The sequence below is a fragment of the Labrus mixtus genome, chromosome 9 (assembly GCF_963584025.1).
Source record: "Labrus mixtus chromosome 9, fLabMix1.1, whole genome shotgun sequence".
Lineage (NCBI taxonomy): Eukaryota > Metazoa > Chordata > Actinopteri > Labriformes > Labridae > Labrus > Labrus mixtus.
The window spans coordinates 4594016-4616399 of NC_083620.1; the positions used below are offsets into that span (position 1 = coordinate 4594016).

General features: G+C 39.7%; 1 protein-coding gene across 1 annotated transcript in view; it reads right to left on the reverse strand.

Annotated features, from left to right (window-relative positions):
- Nucleotides 1-672: 672 nt before the first annotated feature.
- snx19b (sorting nexin 19b) overlaps nucleotides 673-22384 on the reverse strand; it is a 38084-nt gene continuing 16372 nt past the window's right edge. The window contains exons 12-14 of the mRNA XM_061046038.1: nucleotides 8317-8501; nucleotides 7907-7994; nucleotides 673-4768 (exon numbers count right to left, since the gene is read on the reverse strand). Coding sequence (XP_060902021.1) covers nucleotides 4645-4768; nucleotides 7907-7994; nucleotides 8317-8501 — 397 coding nt within the window. The 3' untranslated portion in view covers nucleotides 673-4644. The remainder of the gene's footprint in view (nucleotides 4769-7906; nucleotides 7995-8316; nucleotides 8502-22384) is intronic.

The following is a 22384-nucleotide window of genomic DNA, read 5'->3' on the forward strand; positions in this document are numbered from 1 at the left end:
CTGAATAGACTTCCAGTAATAAAGCCCCCCACCCTGACACACACACACACACACAAACACAGCAGCTGTTCCTGACACTGTCGCTCTTTTTGGCACTTTGTTCTCCAACCTACAAAGAGTCGATCCTAAATGATAACAAGAGACAAAAATGTTCTGCAAGATTATTTCAGGATCTCTCAATCAATCCATGGCGCTCAAATATTTTATTACAAGAGAAAACATTTAAATGGTAGAGACTAGATTATCTAAAATGAACTTAATCTTAAAGAATATCCCTTCAGAAAATCTTATTTTATTGATCTATTGTGAACAATCAGCCCCCTGACTTTCTGTGTTGTTGGAGAAGTGAAGCGTATCAGAACCAGTTCCAAAAAAAATAGGTTGGATTTTTATTATGGGGTATTAAACGTTTTTCATCCACAGTTTTTGTTGCCGTTGGACCAGAACGACGACTCTGCGGGCTACAGCAGATTATTTGGGAGCCGATGGAGCGCTGAGCCGTTGTTACACTTCTACACGAAGGGTGAATTTCTGGTGAAGCTCTCTTCAATCAAGCATGGAACACATTTAAAGTAAAACCTCATAAAAGATCAGCGGTCGGCTCACCAGCCTCTTGTAAAACACATCACCCGCCTCGTGCAAAGAAAATAATGAGAGTGGATTTAATAACTCGTGTTTGCAATTTTTATTTTTCTGTCGTAAATATGCACATACTGTAGGAACAACCAGCAAAATGTTTTAAAACACACATTTACAGGTTCACGTGCACAACACATTTTCACAGGTTCACCAGAGGCAATGTAGAGAAACAGCAGAAAAAAAAAGAAAAAGGTGAAAAAGAGTGTAAAGGCGACACAGAACATGACTGGATTACAGAATTACACCTGTACAGTATCATATACGTCTCTACAACACATGAAGCTTCAGTGTCCGGCCCCTTTAATAAACATTTGGCATAAGTACAAGAAACTCAAACGACAAAAAGCACAGTGCAAATACTAAAGAAATGATCGAACATACATCAATTAAAGCCGATAAGTACACTGCATATTAATGCCACCATTACAAGAAACATTTTAATCCGTTTGTTGTTACAAATAGAAATACGATTGTCATTATTAGAAGGTATTTTAATTGAAAAATTGGTTATTGCTGCATAAATGTTTGTTTACTAGAAACCTCAGCTGAAACATCATGTGCTCGTCTTGTTTTGGTGGAAAGCTAAGCAAAATCCTTAACGCCTCATTAAAGGCAGGAATGTTTCTCATATAACATTTCTGGTTGATTAGTTGTTATAATGAGGTAAAAGTCAAGTCAACTTCTAAAGACGTTGTTTTATGTTAATTAAACACACGATGTTACTGATGCAGAATGTGGTCTTGTATGTACTGGGACAGATCCTGTCCTGATCCCTGCTCGTTGCTCTCCAAACACTTTGATCATAGATCTGTTACATCTATGATTCTGTGTGGGGTGTCTCTCATTTCAAACATCTGCTGAGATTGTAAAATTATTTCAGTGTTGACCAGACCTCAGTCGACTACTATGACACCCAGAGCAAATATTTATTGTTATGGTGGCACCAAGAAGCAGCAGTAGATTATTTATATATATCACAATTTCTTTACATAAAAAAAAATCTGTAACTGCTCAACACTGAGCATGTTCTTCTGATACAGGGGGCTGAAATGTGAGCTTATGTTTCACTAACTAAGGCATGATCAGGTTCTGTTTCATTGCTGCACAGTCGGACCAAAACTTCATCAGGTCACTTAGGAAGTCACAAGCACTTCTTCAGAGAGAGGACGCTTCTCTCTCGTTCTTCAATGGACGGAATGCAGAACAAGTCATCACTAAGTGAAATAAATAGGTTAATAAATAAATAGAATTCATGATGAAAATAAAGGATGATTTAAGATAAGGATTAGAGCACTCGACCAGGATATGAGTGCAAACACTGGAATGATAGTAACAGAAGATTTGACTGAACTTCTCAGCTGGAATGTAACATTTCTAAGACTATTTCAAAAACGCTCGTAACAGAATATGCAGAAGTTGAACTATTTTAAATTAGAGGGAAAACTGCATTTTTTTGTCTCAATATAATCAATTAAGAGAGATGACTTCATAGGCTTTTCAAAATAAACTTCAAAACTGTGCACTTTCACAATAAGACTAAACTAACTGTGTTTATAACATATATTTAATATTTACTGTTCATTGTCTTAATTCAGCCAAGTAAGAAGCGCTGATTTGTGTTACCCTTTCAAGGCAATAAGGCTGATTTCAAGGTGCAAAGAAAAATGATTCAATACGGCTCAAAACAATGTCGTAGTCAGGATTATATGTTGATGGAGAGTTTGACTACACCTGATCAGATGTGTGACGACACCTTCAAACCCGTGTTAATCCCTCGTCCTCTGACTGAATTCATAAACAGCTAAATGCATCACAATCTGTCTGGACTCAGCAGGTTGATGTGCTGATCATATTTTATGTTCCCTTTGGGGAGATTAAATGAAATGAGATAGCCGAATACGTATACTCTCATGCAATCCTGACTTTTTCCTGGAATGGACAAAAAGAAGAAAGAGAAAGAAGAAGAAAAAACAAGAACTCCACATTTTAAGGTTCCTTGGTGGATCTAATTTTGAATAAAAAGTGAAGTGCTTTTGGTCCTACAAACTTTCTAAAATTAATCTGAATAAAATCTGCATATGCAAAAAAATGATTGTGTTTTAACAAAAGCCTGGAAAACGGCTAGCAGATTTGTTTTTTCTCCACAAAAGAAGGAGTAGGGAACTGTCCACATTAAGGTTGTCAACAATCCAGAATCTCATAGTTAGATATGATCGTAGAAAAAGATCAAACAATATCCATACCGGTTTCAAAACCAAGGCAACAAAAAAAGAAGTCCTAGATACCAAATATTGCACAATTTCTTGTTTTTAATTACCTAAACTGAAAGAAATCTCCTGCACCTTGTCTAAACTGCACAAATATGTTGCCACTGTTTCAGCCATTTAGACAGTGCTATCTCTCTCTCTTTCTCTTGCAGCAAACTTTGGTGAAAATCTGAGTATCTCACTGTGACAACCTTATACACATCAAGGTCTGTCGTTTTTATTTTGGGAATAACTGAGAAATACCAGAGACTGATAACCCAGGGACATGGAACCAAAGCTTTCAGCACTGATTGATACATGTCAGAAAGAACTGATCTCAAGGATGCAGACTCCAGAAAATGACTGTTTTACAGATACCGAATAAAACTCTCCTTAACCCGACTTAAGCCAAAATCTTCCCCTATCCTTCATATAGCTCTTGTTTCAGAGCCAACTTCTTGTAAAATATAGACATTCACTGCACAGATAAACTCTCTGAGGGACCTGTTAAAGAAGCTGTGACGTATCCGTGAAGCCAGTAAAACATCTCATGGACAACTCTTCACCACACTACACTACAGTATGTACTTTTACTACACCTGGATCTGTAGGTTAAAATCACTTCCAGAGACCTGTGATCCCTCAGGACGGCTCAGGTTGAGGAAGTATAGCTCACATAGTGTCAGATTCACATGTGTGGATCTATACTAAGCCAGTGGGATGTTAAAGAAAAGCTCGAAAGAGAGCAGACGCAGTGATGCTAAATCCCATGAGAATATTTTGAGATTGAAGTTTAGGGGGGGGGGAAGCCAATCCTGCTTCTCCAGAGTAGAACAACAGGTGTGGGTTTTTTTCTGTACAGGGGAAGAGGACAGAGTGTGAGGACCATCTGAAGTGAGTTTAGTGGAAGCCGGGGAGTTAAGGAGGCAGGAAGAGTGCTGGATGTGGAGATCAGGCGGCTCTTTGCCACATGTTTAGACGTGAGCGGCACGTGAACGGGCGAGATCAAACACAAACCAGGTGTTCTCATGTAATCAAAGCTGCTTCACATTGTGGTAGAGTGTTTGTGTTTACAGGACACAGTGTTCAAGAGCCTCTTTCCTTTCAATACATCAACAAAAAGGAGGAGCCCGAGGGAGCTCAGGAGTTAAAGTGGCCACAGAGATCAAATCCAGACTCGATAAACATTCACGCTGCAAAAACTCAAATCAGAGCGAATTAAATTGTTAAATTTGAAGTGACAAATATCTGATAGCACTTAACAGAATCCACATTCACAACAACAAGTCCAGATAAATATCTTATTTGAAGACGTAAAAAGCAAAATAGAAAGGCTGAGTTGATTGTAATACATAGATGTCAAAGCAGCGAGCTAATTTCACTTGAGCCATTTAAATTGAGATGCTTCTATCTAAACTGTTCAGTACATCTCATTTGAATACACTTAACAGTAATATTTTCCTGCATTGCAATGCATGCAATTCAGGCCTAAATCTTGAAATAAGATGTTGATCTGGACTTGTCAGCTGAGTGTTGCTTATCATAAGAGTAATAAGAATTTTTTGACTATAAATTAGACAAATACACTTGATCAAGATTTGAGTTTTTGCAGTGAACTTGCACTTTCCTGGCAGAACATCAGAAGAACAGGAGCATCCTTGATGTAAAAAAAGATGTATCAGTAGGAATAATAGGTTAGGATGACGGAGCATTAATGCTGGGTTTGCAGGTGTTACTCTTTGGAGGGGGGGGGGTCTCCTCATGCCAGCAACTTCTCAGGGTTCTTCGAGAGGGTCTGCAGCAAGCTCGTCTGGAAGTCCTCTTCAGGTATTTCAGGAACCAGGAACTCCAGCAGAAGATCAAATATGCAGTAGACGAGGTGTCTGTTGGAAAACGGGAACAGCAGTCAGCGGCTTTTCTTTAGTGGTGAATGCAAATGAGACTGAGTGAGGAGATGATACATGGCAGAACTGCTTTGGCTGACTTCAGTCAGGTGTGTCTGTCAAGAGCATAGTCTGTATGTTAAGATGGATGGAGCAAATATGTAGAGCTCCCCCTGCTGACTGGCTGCAGTATAGGTCATAAAGCCTCCTCCATGTTTACAGATGGGCGATGCATCAAACTATAAAATTATAATTCACATCAAATACATTTTTGTCAAGCCAGAATTTTGTCATGATGATTCTCTTCATGCTGATTTATGGCCATCTGTGTTTTTATTTGTTATTTGATGCAAAAAGGTTTAAACGAGATTGTTCATCTCAAGGGGCTATCCATCAATAAACAGAATTTATTTGAGATTTAACATCCTGATTGACAGCTCTGTTGACAATGTGGCTCCTTGTAGCGTTCTCTACCAGATTATCAGAGTAAAGGGAGAGAAAATTAACAATAAAGTTGCTGAACTTTCCATAACCGTAAGTGTCTGCTTCAAACTGACACAAGAATCTGTTCTGCTTTGGACTGAAACCACTGGAAGGATCTAAATGAATGAAGTTTAAGAAGTTAAATATTTGCTTCAATTAGTGAAAGAGGAGTGGCGTCAAGTCAGTGTTTGAAGCAGCCAGCTTCCTTCTGCGCATGTCTTGGTGCCAAATTATGTCACCAGTGCATCAAAGCCTATTGGGGGATATTTTGGCTTCATTTTTGCAAAATGGAAGGAGACAGAGATGTGTTGTTCATTTTGATATATGTCAATGGTCATAAGTATGAACTCTCACCATCGGGAGGATATTACAGGCTCCAAAAGCAAACTGAGCCATTTAAAAAACTCATTTCTGCCCACCTTGATCAAAGTTTTAAACAATGTTTCTTGATGCTACATCGGTTTTGCAATAGTGAGTTCATATCTTTTTATAATCCTTTTCTCCTAAATGATGTTGTGTTTTTATGCTGAACTAGAATCGACGGCATTGAGCCAGCTGCAACAAATCTATGTAAGTTCAAACTTCTTTGTTGTTTTGCATCCCTAAATTTAAATTTGTTGCACTAAACGATCTAGTTCTTAAGAATATGGGAGGGCGATTTCAGCATATGAAAAGTGTTCTATATTTTTTTCTATGTACAGTTCATGGTGATGTCTGTCTTGAGCTCTGTTTGTCAAAACTAAACACAGCATTATAAGGAGCTGAGTGTGTGTCTACATCTGTAAACCTTTATGGACTTGTCCAGCGGGTTTTTTACTCTGACCTTGTTTGGTGAAGAAATTAGACCACACTGAATGAATCCAGGTGAGCTTCTATTCGTGTCTGAGCGTAATCAAGAAAGAACAACCCCTGACCATTTGATTAGACACACCTGATGGTTAACAGAAATACAGCACATCATGTGAATCTGAGGATATGAAGCATGCAGGCGGATTTATCAGGATCATCAGGTAATGTTTTAATGTTAGAGTCGACATGACCGGTGAGCTTTGCATGACCGGGGCGGTGACATCATGGCTCCTCGAGCTGCCTTCTCCAACAGAAACACATTTGTTCAGATCTTTGACTTATATCGTGCAGCTTATGCTGAGAATAAGGTGATGACCAAAAACACATGCAGTCATTTGAGAGGAGAATAAAGGCCAGAGGAGACTGTTGTAAAAGTGTTTACAGGCAGAATAAAAGATCAATCTCTGAATGACTTTAAGAGAAGCATAACAATTTTCATTTCTGTCGACTAAAATGTAACATATAAGACTTCAAAAGTCGCCAAACTTGAAAGGCAGGAGATGGAGGTTGTCGCATAGTGCGAGCAAAATGAAGTACTGATTGAATTTGTCTGTTGTTAGAAGACAATGACCTGGTTGTCATGTATTCTAAAAATCTCATTAATTCAGTATTTATCAACATTTCATAGGACTGCATTTCTAAAGAAAAAATCTGGGGGGAGAATTCTGATATGTTAAAAAAAAAAATCAGTATGTGTCCCAAATCACCTACTACTCACTATATAGTAAACTAAAGGGAATTCCCCATTTTCTGGTGCTGTCCCAATTACTGTATGAGTGAGCACTGGTTTACCCTATCTAGTGGACTCATGGTGTCCCACACTGCATTGTAAAAAGGAGAGAACAAATGATGGTCCCTAACCAATGATATACCATCATGCATTGCAAGGGAAACTGCAGACGGACATCTGCATGCATGAGACTAACAAACGAGTAGTGGCACGGAAATATGATTTAATTATATAACTCACTTATATAATATATGCATTTAATTAGTTTTAACAGAATTTTGCAGGCCAGCATTGAGCTGCATGTTTTTATTGCATGACAGTAATGACGTCATTATCAGCATCCTGGGATACGGCGAGTATTATCCAGCAGTGATTTTTAAATGTACCAGTGAGCTCACTATATAGACCTCTACAGAGAACTCCCTAAGGTGGCAGCACATGTACAACACGAGGCTCAGCACCTCCGTCTACTATCCACTGTACATACTGTAATACCCTCCACTGATCTATTTTCATATCTATGATATACATACACATTCAACCCAAAGATTTACTCTATATATAAGGATACACATTCATATCTGCTAATGTTACTCTACATAGTGTATTTATATGCCTATGCATATTTATTCGTATTTCTCTGTGATTTCTGTCTAAACATATACTATATATTCTCATGTGTATGTATCTATACATCTACGTATAGCTATACATACATAATATCAACTGTTCATCCTGTTTATTAAATTAATGTTTTTGTGTTTCATTAAATAATTTGCATTCATTGAAATGTTTTACAGTTGACCTTTGGGGCCACCGTAGTTATTCGTTTTATACTTAAAAATTGTCACTGGTTCACATTAGATGGGCCAGAAAAAGCTGATATAACGGACATCCCTCTCTGTGATTTCTAAACACATTAAGGGCTGTTTATTATTGGTGCATATTTACGTCTGTGAGAAAAGTTTTGATGTTGTTATAAATATATGACAAAGTGCTTTCTTATGTCGCCTTAACTATGAAGAAATGCAACTTAAAGTAGCACAGTTGCTATTGAGTGTATGGAGTATATTCACCTGTTAATGTAGGGATCCTGAAGAGAGTCGAGTGCAGTCTGCCAGCTGAGTTTGTACTTGTCAGAGCCCAACATGTCTGAGAGCAGATCTGGAGACACAAAGAGAAGTTACATAACTACGTGTAACCAGCTGTTTGCTGTTTGTCCACCTCTCTCATTATGGTAAGATGAGGCATTCATTTAACCTTGACTAATCAATGAAGTTAAAGCCTTATTTAAAACAAATTAATAGTGTAGTTTGGAGATACTGATAGGATATAGAGATACTGCAGATATTCATTTTTATACTAATACATTACATAAACAACAAAGCTCCATATGTCCCATAATACTGGCCATGTGGTGTACTGGTCAGGCTCTTATTCAATGATTTTGTGTTGAACTTTGTTTCCTTTTGGTATCAACATGTACCTGGTATGAGTCTCATCAGGCAGTGTAAAGCTTGTTGCCTGGTGTCGTCCTTCTCCTGCTGGCTGCGTTCAAGTACAGGCTCTGTAGGCAGAGCTCCTCCAGGCCACACGGCCTCCTGGATCACCTGCAGGTACGCAACCCAGTAACTGGTGCAGGTCAGGTTGGCTACGCTCACATCCAACCATCTGAAATGCAAAACAGAGAACAGAAGTTTCAAGTTAATAATGAATGTCAATGTAATGTTTGGTTCATCCAGAACATTTTCAGACTTTGCTGTCAGCAAGTCACTTAGTTTTAGCACAAATTGCCGGACGCAACACATATGCGTTCCTCTGCCAGCAGCGCCCTACATCAGCAATTGTCCTGCTCCATTTTTTCCCAAATCAAAGAGCAAAGAACTCTGCAATAGCTGGTTCAACTCCTTATTTTCAGTCAGTGGGTTCAATGTGTTGTGATCTTGTCATCATGCCAAACCTGATCAGAACTCAACAACTTTGGTCTCACACGAGCAAATCATTTTAAATGTATTCATACCTCATTGCATTCCTACACAGATCTGAAACTTAAAATGCAGAAGGCAGTTCCTGCAGGCGAGTCCTGCCCGGTACAGTCTCACCCTGAAACTGATTTCAACCTGAGCCTATTTCCCTCCAGTCTTTCACGTTCCTGCTAGATTTGAGGTCTTGTGATGAGTAAATTCAAGGTGTTGTGTTGCTGGGAGATGTTGACCCTTTCTGTACCGACCTGACCTTTTCCACACCAAGATTTACTATCTGAGGGATGGAAACACAGCCAGTCGCCAAACAGACTGGGTGAGTGGGGGCTAGTTATTTAAAGCACAAAGCTAAAGCTAAAAACAACATCTCAATGTAGCTCGAGTATTCGAGCACTGTACGGGGTCAGGCCCATAAAGCTGTGGGAGACGCTCGCAAGCCGACAGCAGTGCAGATAAAACCAGTCCTGACAATTACTATATGCATTATAATATGCTTTGAGATCATTCAAGGCCTTGAATTGGATAATTTCAGATTCTGTAAGAGTTTTCAAAGAATTGCAGACACCCTTAAAATGTTTAACGCCATGCAGATGCTGTTATGCAACATTGTTTAAAACCTCAAAGCTCTGTTAAAGAGAAGCCAGGACCTCCCTCTGGGCCTAATGTTCTGCTTCTTTTGCTCACTTCATGTGGCCCCTAATGAAGTTATTTCATTACCTTGTTCTGGCCTGTTACCACATTGCAGAGCGGCAGGCACATAAGCTATGGATAGACTCAGTGTGCCAGCCACAATGTTACATACCTCTGTCCTGTAGGATTTCATAACAGTGCAAGAGTTGCCAAATCCTTCCTAACGATGGTATTTTAGATCCCTCAAGTTGTACAACTGCAGAGAAAACACAGACGTGGTAACGCGCCAGACCGCTGGTTTAGGGGGTAACATCTTGAACTTTTAAGGATAGCACATGATCAGGCTGATTTTAAGGAGATGCTAAGAAAATGATGTGCATCCAATTCTAAGCATTTCTGAAATTATGGGTGGAATATAACACAACATGGAAATAATCAGAAAAAGAATCACAAAGTCTTTACGAACACAAGAAGGTGTTTAAAATGATAAAGAAATACTAAAGATTCTTCTCTGTTTTAGGTTAGCAAACACATTTAAAGCAACTGTGAGATACGTTATTTTGTTTTGATCTTTGCGACAAAAACGTACGACTTCTCTCTCTTGGCTGATCTTGTCCTGGAGTTACAATAGTAGTGCCTAAATATTCTCTATGGCAACATCCAGTCAGCAGTACACAACAAGTTTCTGCCACTTGTCATCAGCCTTAGTTAAAAAATGTTTTCTTTATGCTATTGCTTTTGATGCAATGGACTTTACTTAGGTGTGCATCAAGGCAACATCTCTTAATCTGTTCCCCTTCTTACAAAAAAATTCAATTTCAATTTCAATTTCAATGGAGAGGTCACTCAATATAAGCCCCTTTTCACAGATGCACTGCACCCCTGAAATTGTCAGAACATGGTGCGGTTGAGTTGCATGTGTGAACAAAAAGACCAAATTATTTCATCCCGACTGCAGGTGGACTTTTCCTGCCAGTACCGAACTCAGTTGTTTCAGTGAAGTCAGGGGGAGTCAAAGTTTCAATGCAGCACACTCAAGAACATCTTACTTTGTCTTAATTAAATAACTTAAGGAGTGTTGTTGTTCCCAGTAATGATACAAAAACGACTTGTAGTTAGTTAGGATGATGATTAATGAGCTGCAGCTGTGCACACGGCGAGTAAACACACTTAAATTTCAGTTAGGGTAAGTGTGAGTGCACAAATAAAACCTAACAGACTAAAAGAAAAGATAAGAAATTGTAATACATCGTGTAACTCCCTCCAGCTGGAGAGAATGGCGTTTCCATAATACAGTTTACACTGTGATTTCTACTGACACAGCGAAAATATAAACAAAATCACTTACACCAAAGCCCGGCTGGAAAATGACTCAGCCTAATGAGCAGAGTCAGAGGAGCCCGGTTGGGGGGCTCTTTAAAAAAGGAGGAGGAGCGCTAACGTTCATAATGAAGTGTCTGTAAGTTGGCACAATAATCCAAACGATGATGAGCGGCTGCAGCCTCGATGCAGATCTTTTCAGATAAATAACGCCATTTATTAAATGTGTGCCAGTTCAGGTTATGTTAGTGTGTCTCATTTGAATAAAAGATAGATCTAATATGGAGCTAAACACACTCCCAACCCTGAGAGCCAGAGGGAACAGTGTCATAGATTGAGATTTCTGCACTTTATGACAGTGAGCTACTGTTTCACTCAAACAAAGAGACTGGATTTGGGGTATTTTATTACTCCATTCTATTGTGACGATGTGAAGCAGCCTTGCCTATTACTAAATGTTGGATAGTTTCTTTTAGTATTGTTTTATTTTTTACAATGATTTCATTATATTTAATAAGCAAAAGAGTACAATCTATGATGCTTTGTTCAGTTTCAAATTAAATTTAAAAAAAAAGAAAATTGAAAAATAAATGGTTCATTTTCAGAATAAGAATGTGAGTTGCAAAATATGGACTGAGTTAAAGGTTAGAAATTGGAAAAAGATTGCAGGTCCCTGAAAAACTCAAAATTAGAAACATCTTAAAACCTTGAAATTAACTTCATTATTTCAAAAACTTAATAAGCAAGGCACGTTTATTTATCATGACACAGAGTGTGTGTGTGTGTGTGTGTGTGTGTGTGTGTGTGTGTGTGTGTGGGGGGGGGGGGGGGGGGGGGGGGGGCTTAAAAGAGACATTAAAATTGCATGTAAAAAGGCGTGGAGCAGAACAGAAAATACAACAGTTAAATGTATATTGATGCTACATCTGCCTTAAAGGAACATGCACAAAACTGGTTACATTTTACACCAATGCATTTCTAAAATTATGTAATACAGCCCACCAGTCATTGTGGCCCTTACAAAACCAAGAAGCCCCTCATGTTGCTTATACCAACCAAGTGGACTCTTTAAAACGTGCTCTTTTTTTTGTGACTTTTCCAATTTTTCCAGTACAGCATATAGGATGCATATTTTGTAGTTGACCATATAACTGAAATGGCCGGCCCAGTTCATCTCAAAAAGTCTAAAAATAAAACTGAACACAGTCATGAAGAGGAGTAATCATAAGAATAAAAATAACAGCAGGACTGTCCTTTCCAGCACATTTTGCTTAATGAGGTTATTTTTGGAGACCATGAAATTCCTCCCCAAGACCTTCATCATATGTGGACCAATAAAAATACTTTAGTGGTATTTTCCCATAATGTATGTCGCTATTTATGGCAGACATCATGTACCATTGTCCAAAATAAAAAAGCTAAGTGTCTAAAAGTAGCTTCACACTTCAGTTAAATGGACTTGCTGACCCAGTCTGGTCTGGGAACACGTTTGATTGGAGGCACGCAGCAGACCGGCTGTCCTAAATATTCCAGACTTTTCTTTCTATTCTTCTGACGCCCATCACAACATGATTAGGAAATGAAACAATACCATACTAAATGCTAGGCATGAATAGATGGATGGATTACTTTCTTAATCCCCGGGGGGAAAACGTGTAAAGACCGAGCAGGAATACTTTTTGTAATCATGCCGTCAGTTAAAAATGAACTGACGGCATGATTACAAAAATTACAAAAGATGCAGAACGTGTTGGTCCAAGGCTCAACTACAGCTTAAATCAAATCATCAGGTTTGTATCCATTAATCTGTCAAATGATCCGCACAATATCAAGTAATCAATTTCATATCACCAACAGTATCAGCAATGCAGACCAAATACGATAATACTTTAGGAAGACATGCTTCATATATCCACATTGTGTGGGGTATAACTGGTTGGTAGCGTGATTCTACTCCATTCAGAGTATTCTTATTTATATTGTTTTATAACTCAGTTATCATCACTAATGTGTAATATCATTTATATCAGCTGAATCAGAAGGGAAACATGATAAGAGGGTTTTAAGAAGCAGACCAAGTTCCTCTCATGTCATATATTGGGTTTTCTAAAATTAGGTTTTCCTCTTTGGTGATGGCAAATTGGGGAAAATAAATCATTATAAAACGTGGGAAGTTTTAAGACCAGCACTTTTAAAGGTCCAATATGTAAAGATATTTACTGAATTAACTTGTGAAAAGACCTTAATATATCATCATACATAAAGGAAACATGCTATGCTGAAGTGCTGACAACAACATAGCAGCCTGTGCTTGTATGTCCTCCTAAAGTTTAGATTTTCACCAGTGAAGTAGGTGGCATCCCCACACAGCCATTTTGCCCCTCGCTTTGCCTGGTAAATGGCAAACCAACAGGTGTTACAGCGATGAAAGCGAACAAATGAACTGGTTCAGATAGAAGTGATTCTACTTGACGTAAAAAGCCTCAACATTTTTCTTATTACTGTCGCTCCACGAGCAGAAACGTGGTCAAACTAGGATAAATATTGGAGATTCTTTCAAAAAATGGAGAGAGGTTAGAACGCAGAAAGGTTTCAGACTGATGCAGAGCTGGCTAAACACTGAAGCTTCAGTGTCCATGAAATGGCAACTTGTGTGCACATTGACTCTAGAGAGGAGAGGGAGACAGCTCTCTCCATTGATTTGAATTTCGACTGCAGTACCCATTTAAACACTAACTATAATTATTTTGCACAAAACTTGAACACCTGAGCCTGACTGACCGATGAAGGAAGACAGAAATATTACATATTACATATCTGAAGATGGGATTAAAACTGATTTGATTGGTGTTTTATGTATTAATTGGAAGCAGTTATTGAAAGTGTGAGTTGCTCCAGGTTGGTAGTGAATATTTAACAATCTCACTCTTAGGTGGTTGTTGAATTGTTACATTTGTAAAATAAATACTGAGAAATACAGAGTCATACTGAGGCTGTATAATAGACAGCAGGCTTTATATTGTCTCAGTATAATAAACTCCTTCACCTTGGAGTCACTGAAGGTCGAGAGAAAAGAAGGACAGACTCATGCACTTGGACCACAGTAATCCAGACAGGATGTGAAGTAAAACACGGCAGATAAACAACTCTTAAACTGCTGTGGTCTTAGTGAGTGCATGACACAGACAGGTCTGCCTGTTATCTGAAATTACCTCCACATGTTTAAGCTGTGGGCTGAGGCTCCGTCCCGCAAATCAAAAAACTCTGACTTCTTTTTAGAGTAAAACACGTGGTAACAAATAAAAAGAAACAGAACAAACACACTCCACACTTTAATGACTGCTGCTGCTTTTGATACCATTTGTGCTGATGCTGCACAACAAGGTCCACTCTAGATGTTGGTGGTCTGAAATGTGTTGTAACTAGATAACATATGTTGTGAAAATATAAAGTTCCCAGAAAGAGTTTATAAATCTGAGAACGACTTGATTTGATTTACACCATTTGATTTCCAGTTCTCAGAGTTACGTAACAGATCTTTGGGTTGAAAGCAGCATGTCTGTCAGGAATACAGCCGTGGGAGTTTCCCTGTATGAACATTTTGCCTCACTAAAGATAGTCACTCTACACATCAAGAAAATCAACCAATACAACTTGGTATTTATAGGTAATCACAAATATAGATTCTATAAAAATTAGGCAACTACAGATAAGCTGGACAATTCAATGTTGACGTTAAAAGCAAATCAAGAAATCTAAACTAAAGGTCTCCTCAAACCTTTAATTTAATTAAACAGAATTTGAAAATTTGACCAAAATTTGTTACAAAAAATCTGGTTACAAACGTTAAACTCACTTTCAAACATGCATTGCACTCCAAACATGTCAGGACATTACCCAGAGGAGCTGCACATGAGAAGGTAGATGTCCAAATCTGTTGATCCAGACATTCAACCTGCAAACCACTGAGTCTAGCATGATGTGTGAAGGAAGCAGGTTGTAGGAGAGGGCATTTCACTTACTATGATTCTACAATTTCATTTAGCAGACACGTTTGTCTTTTGTCCCCCTGAGAGTAATAAAGGAGAGCGGGAAATCTTGATTAATTATATGAATTATCCATTTTTAGAGCTGACAAAGCATGCAACAAACCAGTCTGTGCACATGCTTTATAAGAAACCTTAATAACCATGACCTTCATCTTAAGGTGAGCACTGTGTCAGCAGTTAATTAGGACTGTTTGTACTGGTTCCCATTAAGAGTTCCATTGTCCTTACATAGTCTTACATCAGAGAGAACAACAGCAGGAGAACATGGGCATCATAAAAACGGTTTACATCCCCACTGATGAGATCATTTATCTGCAGTCTGCAAGCAATAAGGAGGTATCACCATCATTACATGGACATGGCAGTGAGGGCAGACTGGAGTCATGTGGAGATGAGCTTTGTTCACTATGACCAAAGAATTCCTGAGTTAACAAACACCCTGCTGGGTTTCTTCAAACACAACAGGACATCTTCTCAGACAAGAAGCTACGACTGAATGAGAGCACTGCTGAAATGACAAGTGCCTGGGGCTAATGGAAGACGTGTTTTGTTTTTATTAGCTGATCCTTGTTTTTTTGAAAACCATGATCATGCCAAGCACACTGGTGATATAACACACTGTCTTTCCAATGTTTTTACACTAAAGCAGAATCAGTTTTTTACTTCTACCATCATCAAAGATAGAAGTCCTGGGCAGCCAATATTGGGTTAATTATTTGTTCTTTTTTAATTAACAAAAGTTGCAGGCAAATCCTCCACACTGTACGATTGTGAAAATCTCATGGTGAAAATGTCAATCATTTACAATGCACAACCAAAGCTCACAAATGATGCTCACACTGTACAGTCTGATTGTCAGGCATGACTTGACTGCTCACACTGTAACTGTTCAACCAGGAGCACTGACAACTGTCAATAAAGTTTTCTCCCAAAAATCCCAGATGGATGTTGCAGTCAGATCTATGTGTGCTGTCTCAGCTGGAGGTCTGCAGATACTTCCTGCCAAGCTTTCTCTCATTCATGTTTTTCATGACAGGAGTGATTTCAGTGACAGTATGTGCAGGTGCAATCAGGAGAAAAAGCGCTGAAGTTGGGTAATCAGATTGTGGCTCTGCTCTCCCTGTGCGAGCGTGTGCAGTCGTGCGACCAACATTTCAAACATGGCAAAAATTAATAATAATTGTCCCTCTGTGCACTACACAACAAACGACTGAAATCCAAATGTGTGTGCCCGGACTTTGTTGCACAAATATGTGACACAAATACATTGGCAAGTATTTGTACTAAAGTGCTCGCTCTCTTGCGCTCAAGGCAGCTTTGATTCAAAAGTATCAAAAATGTTGACAATGTTAGAGTAAAGATGATCGTTGATCTTTATGCTAAAAAAACAATATCACTTGATCATTTATTCCATAATATTGCGTGAAACCATTTTTCAGGTTACCACTTCTTAAGAAAGAAAGGGAAGGTCCCTTAAGAAAGGGAAGGCATACACATTGAATTAGTTTTTTAGAAGAAAACAACAACAAAAATCACACACTACAGGGAACCTTGATTAAAGAATTTGTGAGAGAAAGGTTGGACACATATGTACTCCAAACAAGAGTAATACTACTGAACAGATCCCACTTAATCAAACGATCTAATTTACCTTTTAGAGTCAAATCTTTTCTTAATAGGGTAATGGTAGAAGAGCATGGCTCCCATTCAAGAAAGAGAAAAATTCTGATTAATATTAACAACTTGAAGTAACTGAGCATTACAGTGAAGAAGCAGTGACTGATGTCATGCATTGCATCAGATTTCCCTTTGCTTGATGTATGTTTCTTTAATAAATAAACCAGCTGTGAAAATGATACAGCTCATTCCCTTTTTTCTTTAAGGAGACACGCTGCTGTGGTGGTAAAAAAAAATCATAAAGTCAGTGCCAGGTGCTTTCCAACACCAGCTCTGTTTGGTTTAAGGAGCAGGGATAAAATTAGAGGTCAGTCGATATTATGAAGTGTTAATTGCCCTGCATTAACAGCAGACACATACTAAGAACAGACATGGCTATATTAAGAAGAACAGACTATGATTAATATTAATACTGCATCCGTTTAGACACTTCACACTATTTGTGGCTGTATTACCATGAGTGTAAGAACAACATGTTTCCAGTGATGAAATGTGGCATCCAAAAGGCTGGAACACTCGGGAGGTATTTTACATGATTCTCTGAGCACAGGGCAAGCCTCACTTTAAAGAATCACTCACAATTCAGTAATATTTGTATCAAACTGTAATGACAGTAAAGAGGTCATTTTCAAATGTTGCCAGCACCCTCACAATCAAGTATTAAAACACCTGGAAAGACTTAAAGCTGTCGGGTGTACGGTTTGTATAGTAGTTTGAATTTAGGTTTTTTTAAACAAGCAGACTCATTCTGATGTAAGCTCCGTTTGCCATGCACATGCCCCCTTCAAAAGACTGAGTGACATCACGTTCAGTTGACTTGCAGAGAGAGAAAGCTGCACTAGGCCGGGAGCACATAGTGTTTCCATGTGACGATGTAATTTACAACTTTTTTTCAAACTGGATTACATCTCCTGTCAGTCACGTCAGACTTAAATTACTCTGCCTACAGCTCAGCAGTGGCAAATGTTCTGCTTTTGTGACAACCTCCTCAGTTAGAGGCAGAACATATTTTGCAAGTTGGCAGTCTGCTGTAGTCTTTGCAGTCTGTACAGTGAAAACTTCTTGGCCCCGACACAGGGGACACATGAGTTTTCTAGTTCTTTGAGGTTTGATTTGCAGTGCTCTGTTGGGGCTTAAAACCAGGAGCAAATAGACAATGATATAGCAGGAAGTTTGGTTTCATCATCATACAGCAATAACACAGAAAGATCAATTTCTGCAGACGCACAAAGAGACCATCCAGACTTCCAATCTGCATTTTTTAAGCACCATGTGCGTCAGTTTTCTCCAAACTGTGTGATGTGTCTGCCCTCAGTCAGGCGTACTCCCCAGTCCAAGCCTCAGACCCAAGACTCATCACATCAGCACCTCCAGTCAGGCCACGGTGCCGTCTTACAGACCATCTGCCCAGCTGTCTACTCTCAGTTCTGTTCCTTTCTGTATGTTTAAGTGTGAGCACATGGTCAGGTTTTATTGGGACGGTCGTGGCGCCTTGTTCCCCATGGCTGGTCAAAGCACAGACATGTGATGTTACAGCCATGAGCCAGGTTTTAATCACATATGGCCAACAGAGGTTTAACACCATTTTGGTTCTGCGCGGGTCACATCCATGCACAAACTGGTAAATGGAGCTCAGAGAAAAAAAACACCCAAACACCAAGAAACATACGCACACACACAAAATCAAAAAGGTCATGGTTCCTGCTTTTGCCTCAATAACATCCATTGAACTTAGTCTCTGCTGTCATCACTATCGCAGACGTATTGCAATCACCAAAGAGATTACTTTTCCCTTTCGATCATTCAACCACACACAAATTTAGACTGTACACACACACACACACACACACACACATAAAGAGCAGTGCTTTCAACCAATTAGAGCTGACAAATGCCAAGTAATTCTATATGAGAGATTGTGGTCTGGTAGAGTATTAAGACTGTGCATCATTATTGCTACCATGAAAACCACACGAGCTGTTTTCCAGGCCGACTCTGTCAGAAAGATATTTTTCAAGCAGGAGAAGGGCGCCAGACCAATGTTCTGCTTTTCTGCCTGCGGGCTAATTGTGGCTAAAAGTCAGCAAAACATGTAGTGTAACCTCATTAAAGGCACATTAAAACACAAGTGTGGGTCACCTCAGGAGAAGCTTGAGAAGAGTGTCACGAATATCTTCTATCAGCTTGCTAATTTTACAAACGTCTTGCAGATGTTTGTGCCTTCCTGACTGGTATATTAAAAATCTGTGAAAGACATGTGCAAAATGTACAAGAATATAAGCAGACCAGAAGCTGGGCTGGAGGAAAGCAGTAGACGTTTTTTTGCTGAACCAGGACCGCCTGGGTGAAAAACATGCTGCTCTCATGAGAGGGATTTGGCCAGCTTTTCTCTGCAGTTCTGATTGCTCAAACCCGACTCTGCCAGGAACGAGATGTTTACAGCGCAGGTGACATACTTTAATTCTACAAGGAAAAACGCCTTAGGTGACACCCTTGATTTTTCCAAAGATACACAAGAAGCAGGTGTAGACAATGTTAGAGACAGACCAAAGGAATGATGTTTATATCATAAGATCGGTGAGCAACCGCTGTAATCGTACGTGCACGTAATGAAGCAGCTTCGTCATCTTTTCTGCTCGCAAATATGTTCTTAACCATACTGGTAATATGTCAAACTGCAAATAGCAATGATATGACAGGCAAAAACTGTCATCATAGCGAGGGACTGTGTCGTTTCTTCCCCCCCATTTCCGTGTCATCTTTTTTTGTCTTGCCTCACACTGTGAGGTGCATGCATGAAAAGGCAGCTCAGGAAGGTTTTAGAGGGGCAGCCTGTCCTGAAATTGTCTGTAAATTATTGAGTTTGCATGTGCAAGGGCAATAGATTCAAGGAGACTGGGAGTAGATCAGACGGCCAGTGAGACAGTGACTGTAGCCTCTGAACAGGGGCGCCTGCTCTGAAACTGCGTTCCAGTTGCAAGTCGGAAAAAAGCAACATGGACACGTCCAGGGGTACCGTTGTTTTGTTAGCTAATACCAGACGATAAAAAACACACTACATGAGAGTTTCTGACTGAAAATAATATGAAACACCTCCACAGAGAGAACTTGCATGATACCATCGGTGTGATTGATTTAATTACACAAAAAGACTAAGCTGCTAATAAACTCAACAGTTGCATCTTAAACATCCCTTTCGATGCACGTAGCAGCCATATTGGATCTGAACTCGGGCTACTTTTTTTACTCCGAGTTTCCGAGTCGTAATTACGACTTCAGGGGGCGTTCCAGTTGACACTTCCGACTGGGAACTGGGAATTTCCCACTTCCGAGATCAACTGGAACGCAGCAATTAACAACACCTACCATGAACAGTTTCAACCAAACAGTGCACTTGTAAAAACAAACTCCAAGGATTTAAATATATTGTCTGTTTTTTTTCTTTCAAAGTTTCACAGTTTTACTTTATAGCTGTTGCCCCTTTAGCCCAAGCAGGACCTCATTGAGACGTAAGAGAAAGCTCAAGGGCAGAAAAAACTGATTAAATGAACAACAACTGGGCTCAACTCCAACAATCAAGCTTACATGACTGTCGAGATGAAGGGGGGACGCTTCACATACTTGGCAACAAATCAAATCAGTGTCATAAGAGAATCCAAAGACACGTAAAACATCAGCTGGATAAAGACTATGCATGCTAGGATTTATCAAAGTTTCCTTTTAAGGTAAACATGCACAAGTATAACTAGGTTGAACTAAAATAAGCCTTCAGCCAGTTTTCAGCAGACAAGATGTCATTGCTTAAGTATGTCTCTGGAGACAGAAGACGAACCATGACTTGGGAGACACATCTCAGGCCCCCGAGGCTCAGGTGAGCAGGGAAAATAGACACCAGAGATGTGAAGAGGCCAACGGGTCAATTCATCGAGGTCATTGTGCAGCACGCTGCAGTTGTCCTCCATCTAACTGTATCTAGAATGGGACAATAATGAGCCGTATTATCTTTCATGTCCTGCCAAGGAGGAATTCTGTGTCCCTACAACTCAGTAACGCTAAATAAGGATAACTGGACACAGAGGCTGGCAAGTTTAGGCTGATGGCACTCGGGGGGCTGGGGATGAGTGTGTTTCATAACCATCCCAAGAAGCGACCTCTGGTATTCGACCCAAAATGTCCCCATGAGACGATTACATAGGGCTGCAGGAATTGGAAGCAACTGCAGACTACTATTAGACTGTAATAGAAGACAATATTTATATTTTAGAAGCGTCTGTGGATGTAAAAAGGGAATAATGCCCCGGGCAAACGTGATGGTGACATGACGCGGGGCAATCTTCCAACCGAAACACAGAGGGTGAGATATAAACCACTCAGACAGCCTGATCCAACCACGAGGAGTGCGGCCGAATTCGTCTCTTCTGGGGAACAGGCTGTCCATAGATGTCACACCTCCTCCACTCTGCACAGGCTGATAGATAGCCGGCACGGTTACGTAACAAGCATCTTTTCCATCCAACACTCCCCTCCACTTCTTCCCACTAATACCAGATTTGTCATCTACGGCCCACCCGTCTGAACACCAGCACACTCGCAGCCTCACACAGAGTAAAATTCCTGCTGACAGAAGAAGCCCGGGGGCTTCCAAAGCTTGGTCTTCTGTTTATAAACCTCACGCCTGGCCGCTGGGATCCATATGTCAAGGAACCGCACCAGTGCAGAAAAACAACCAGCGTTGTCAAAAATTCCTCTGAGTTAAAGAAGTCGGGGCTCTGTTTTTTGGGCCTAACCATTTAAAGGAGAAAAACTTTAGTCCCTGGATTCCCCACATTGGTGTCACTGACAATCATTTAGACAGTTACGCAGCATGAGGTCTTCTGTTATTTTAAAACATGATAACAAATGAACTCTGACACTGAGCGCTGGCAAAGTCGGGAAAGTGGAGCCAAAAGAAACACCATGTCCAAAAGAATAAATTTTAGTAGTAACAGCTACTCAAGTCACCACTAAATGATTAAAAATAGCCTTTACCCCAGAGCCAGACACATACGACTATTCTCTTAAAATATCACAACTTTAATATCTGCTGATACATATTCTTACGCGTGGTAATTTTAGTCCATACTGCCTGAATCAATTAAGTTGAATGTATTTTTTCTCGGTGGAGATGGCGGTCGGCCTGCAGCAGCAGACTACAGGGCAAATGAGCCATTTGACATGAGTAAACACACCACTACATATGGATCTGCTCAACACATGACAGCAGCATGGAGCTCACTGGAGTCCTAACCTCAACTGTACTGCTAGAGCTGGGGTCTGCATGAGTAGGGATGACAGGTTAGGAGAAGGGCTGTTTCTAGCTGACTGTTTTCCTTGATATTTAAATTCAGTTTAACCTACTAATCTGAAGGTTAGGTTAAGGGAGAGCAGGCTCACTAGCCAGAGCTACAGCCAGTCTGGATACAGCCCAGCTGCGTTGCAGTATGAGCTTAACATTTGGACCAGCATTTAAAAATGGTATTAAGGAAGCAACAAAGTACGGAGAACTCACACTAGTCAAACCAACTGGACTTTGGGGGTCAAACGTCCTTGGGCATGGTATCGATTGCCTAGAATGAGTGCGCCCATACTGTAAGAGGAGCAAAAGTCAAATGATATTATTTTAGAAAATATTTACACAATTTTCCCATGTCTTCTAAACCTAAAATGCATTGGTGCAAAAGGCCTTCTGCATCTAAAATGTTGTACATTAGAGGTATTTGACATTTTAGATGTTAAACCTGCATTTACTAATTATTTTTACCATAGGAGGGCAGCACAGCAAGTTGTTCAAACAAACAACAAGAATCTTTGTAGTTCTACCTTTATCCCTTAATTTGACTTTTTCTTCCTGCTTAAG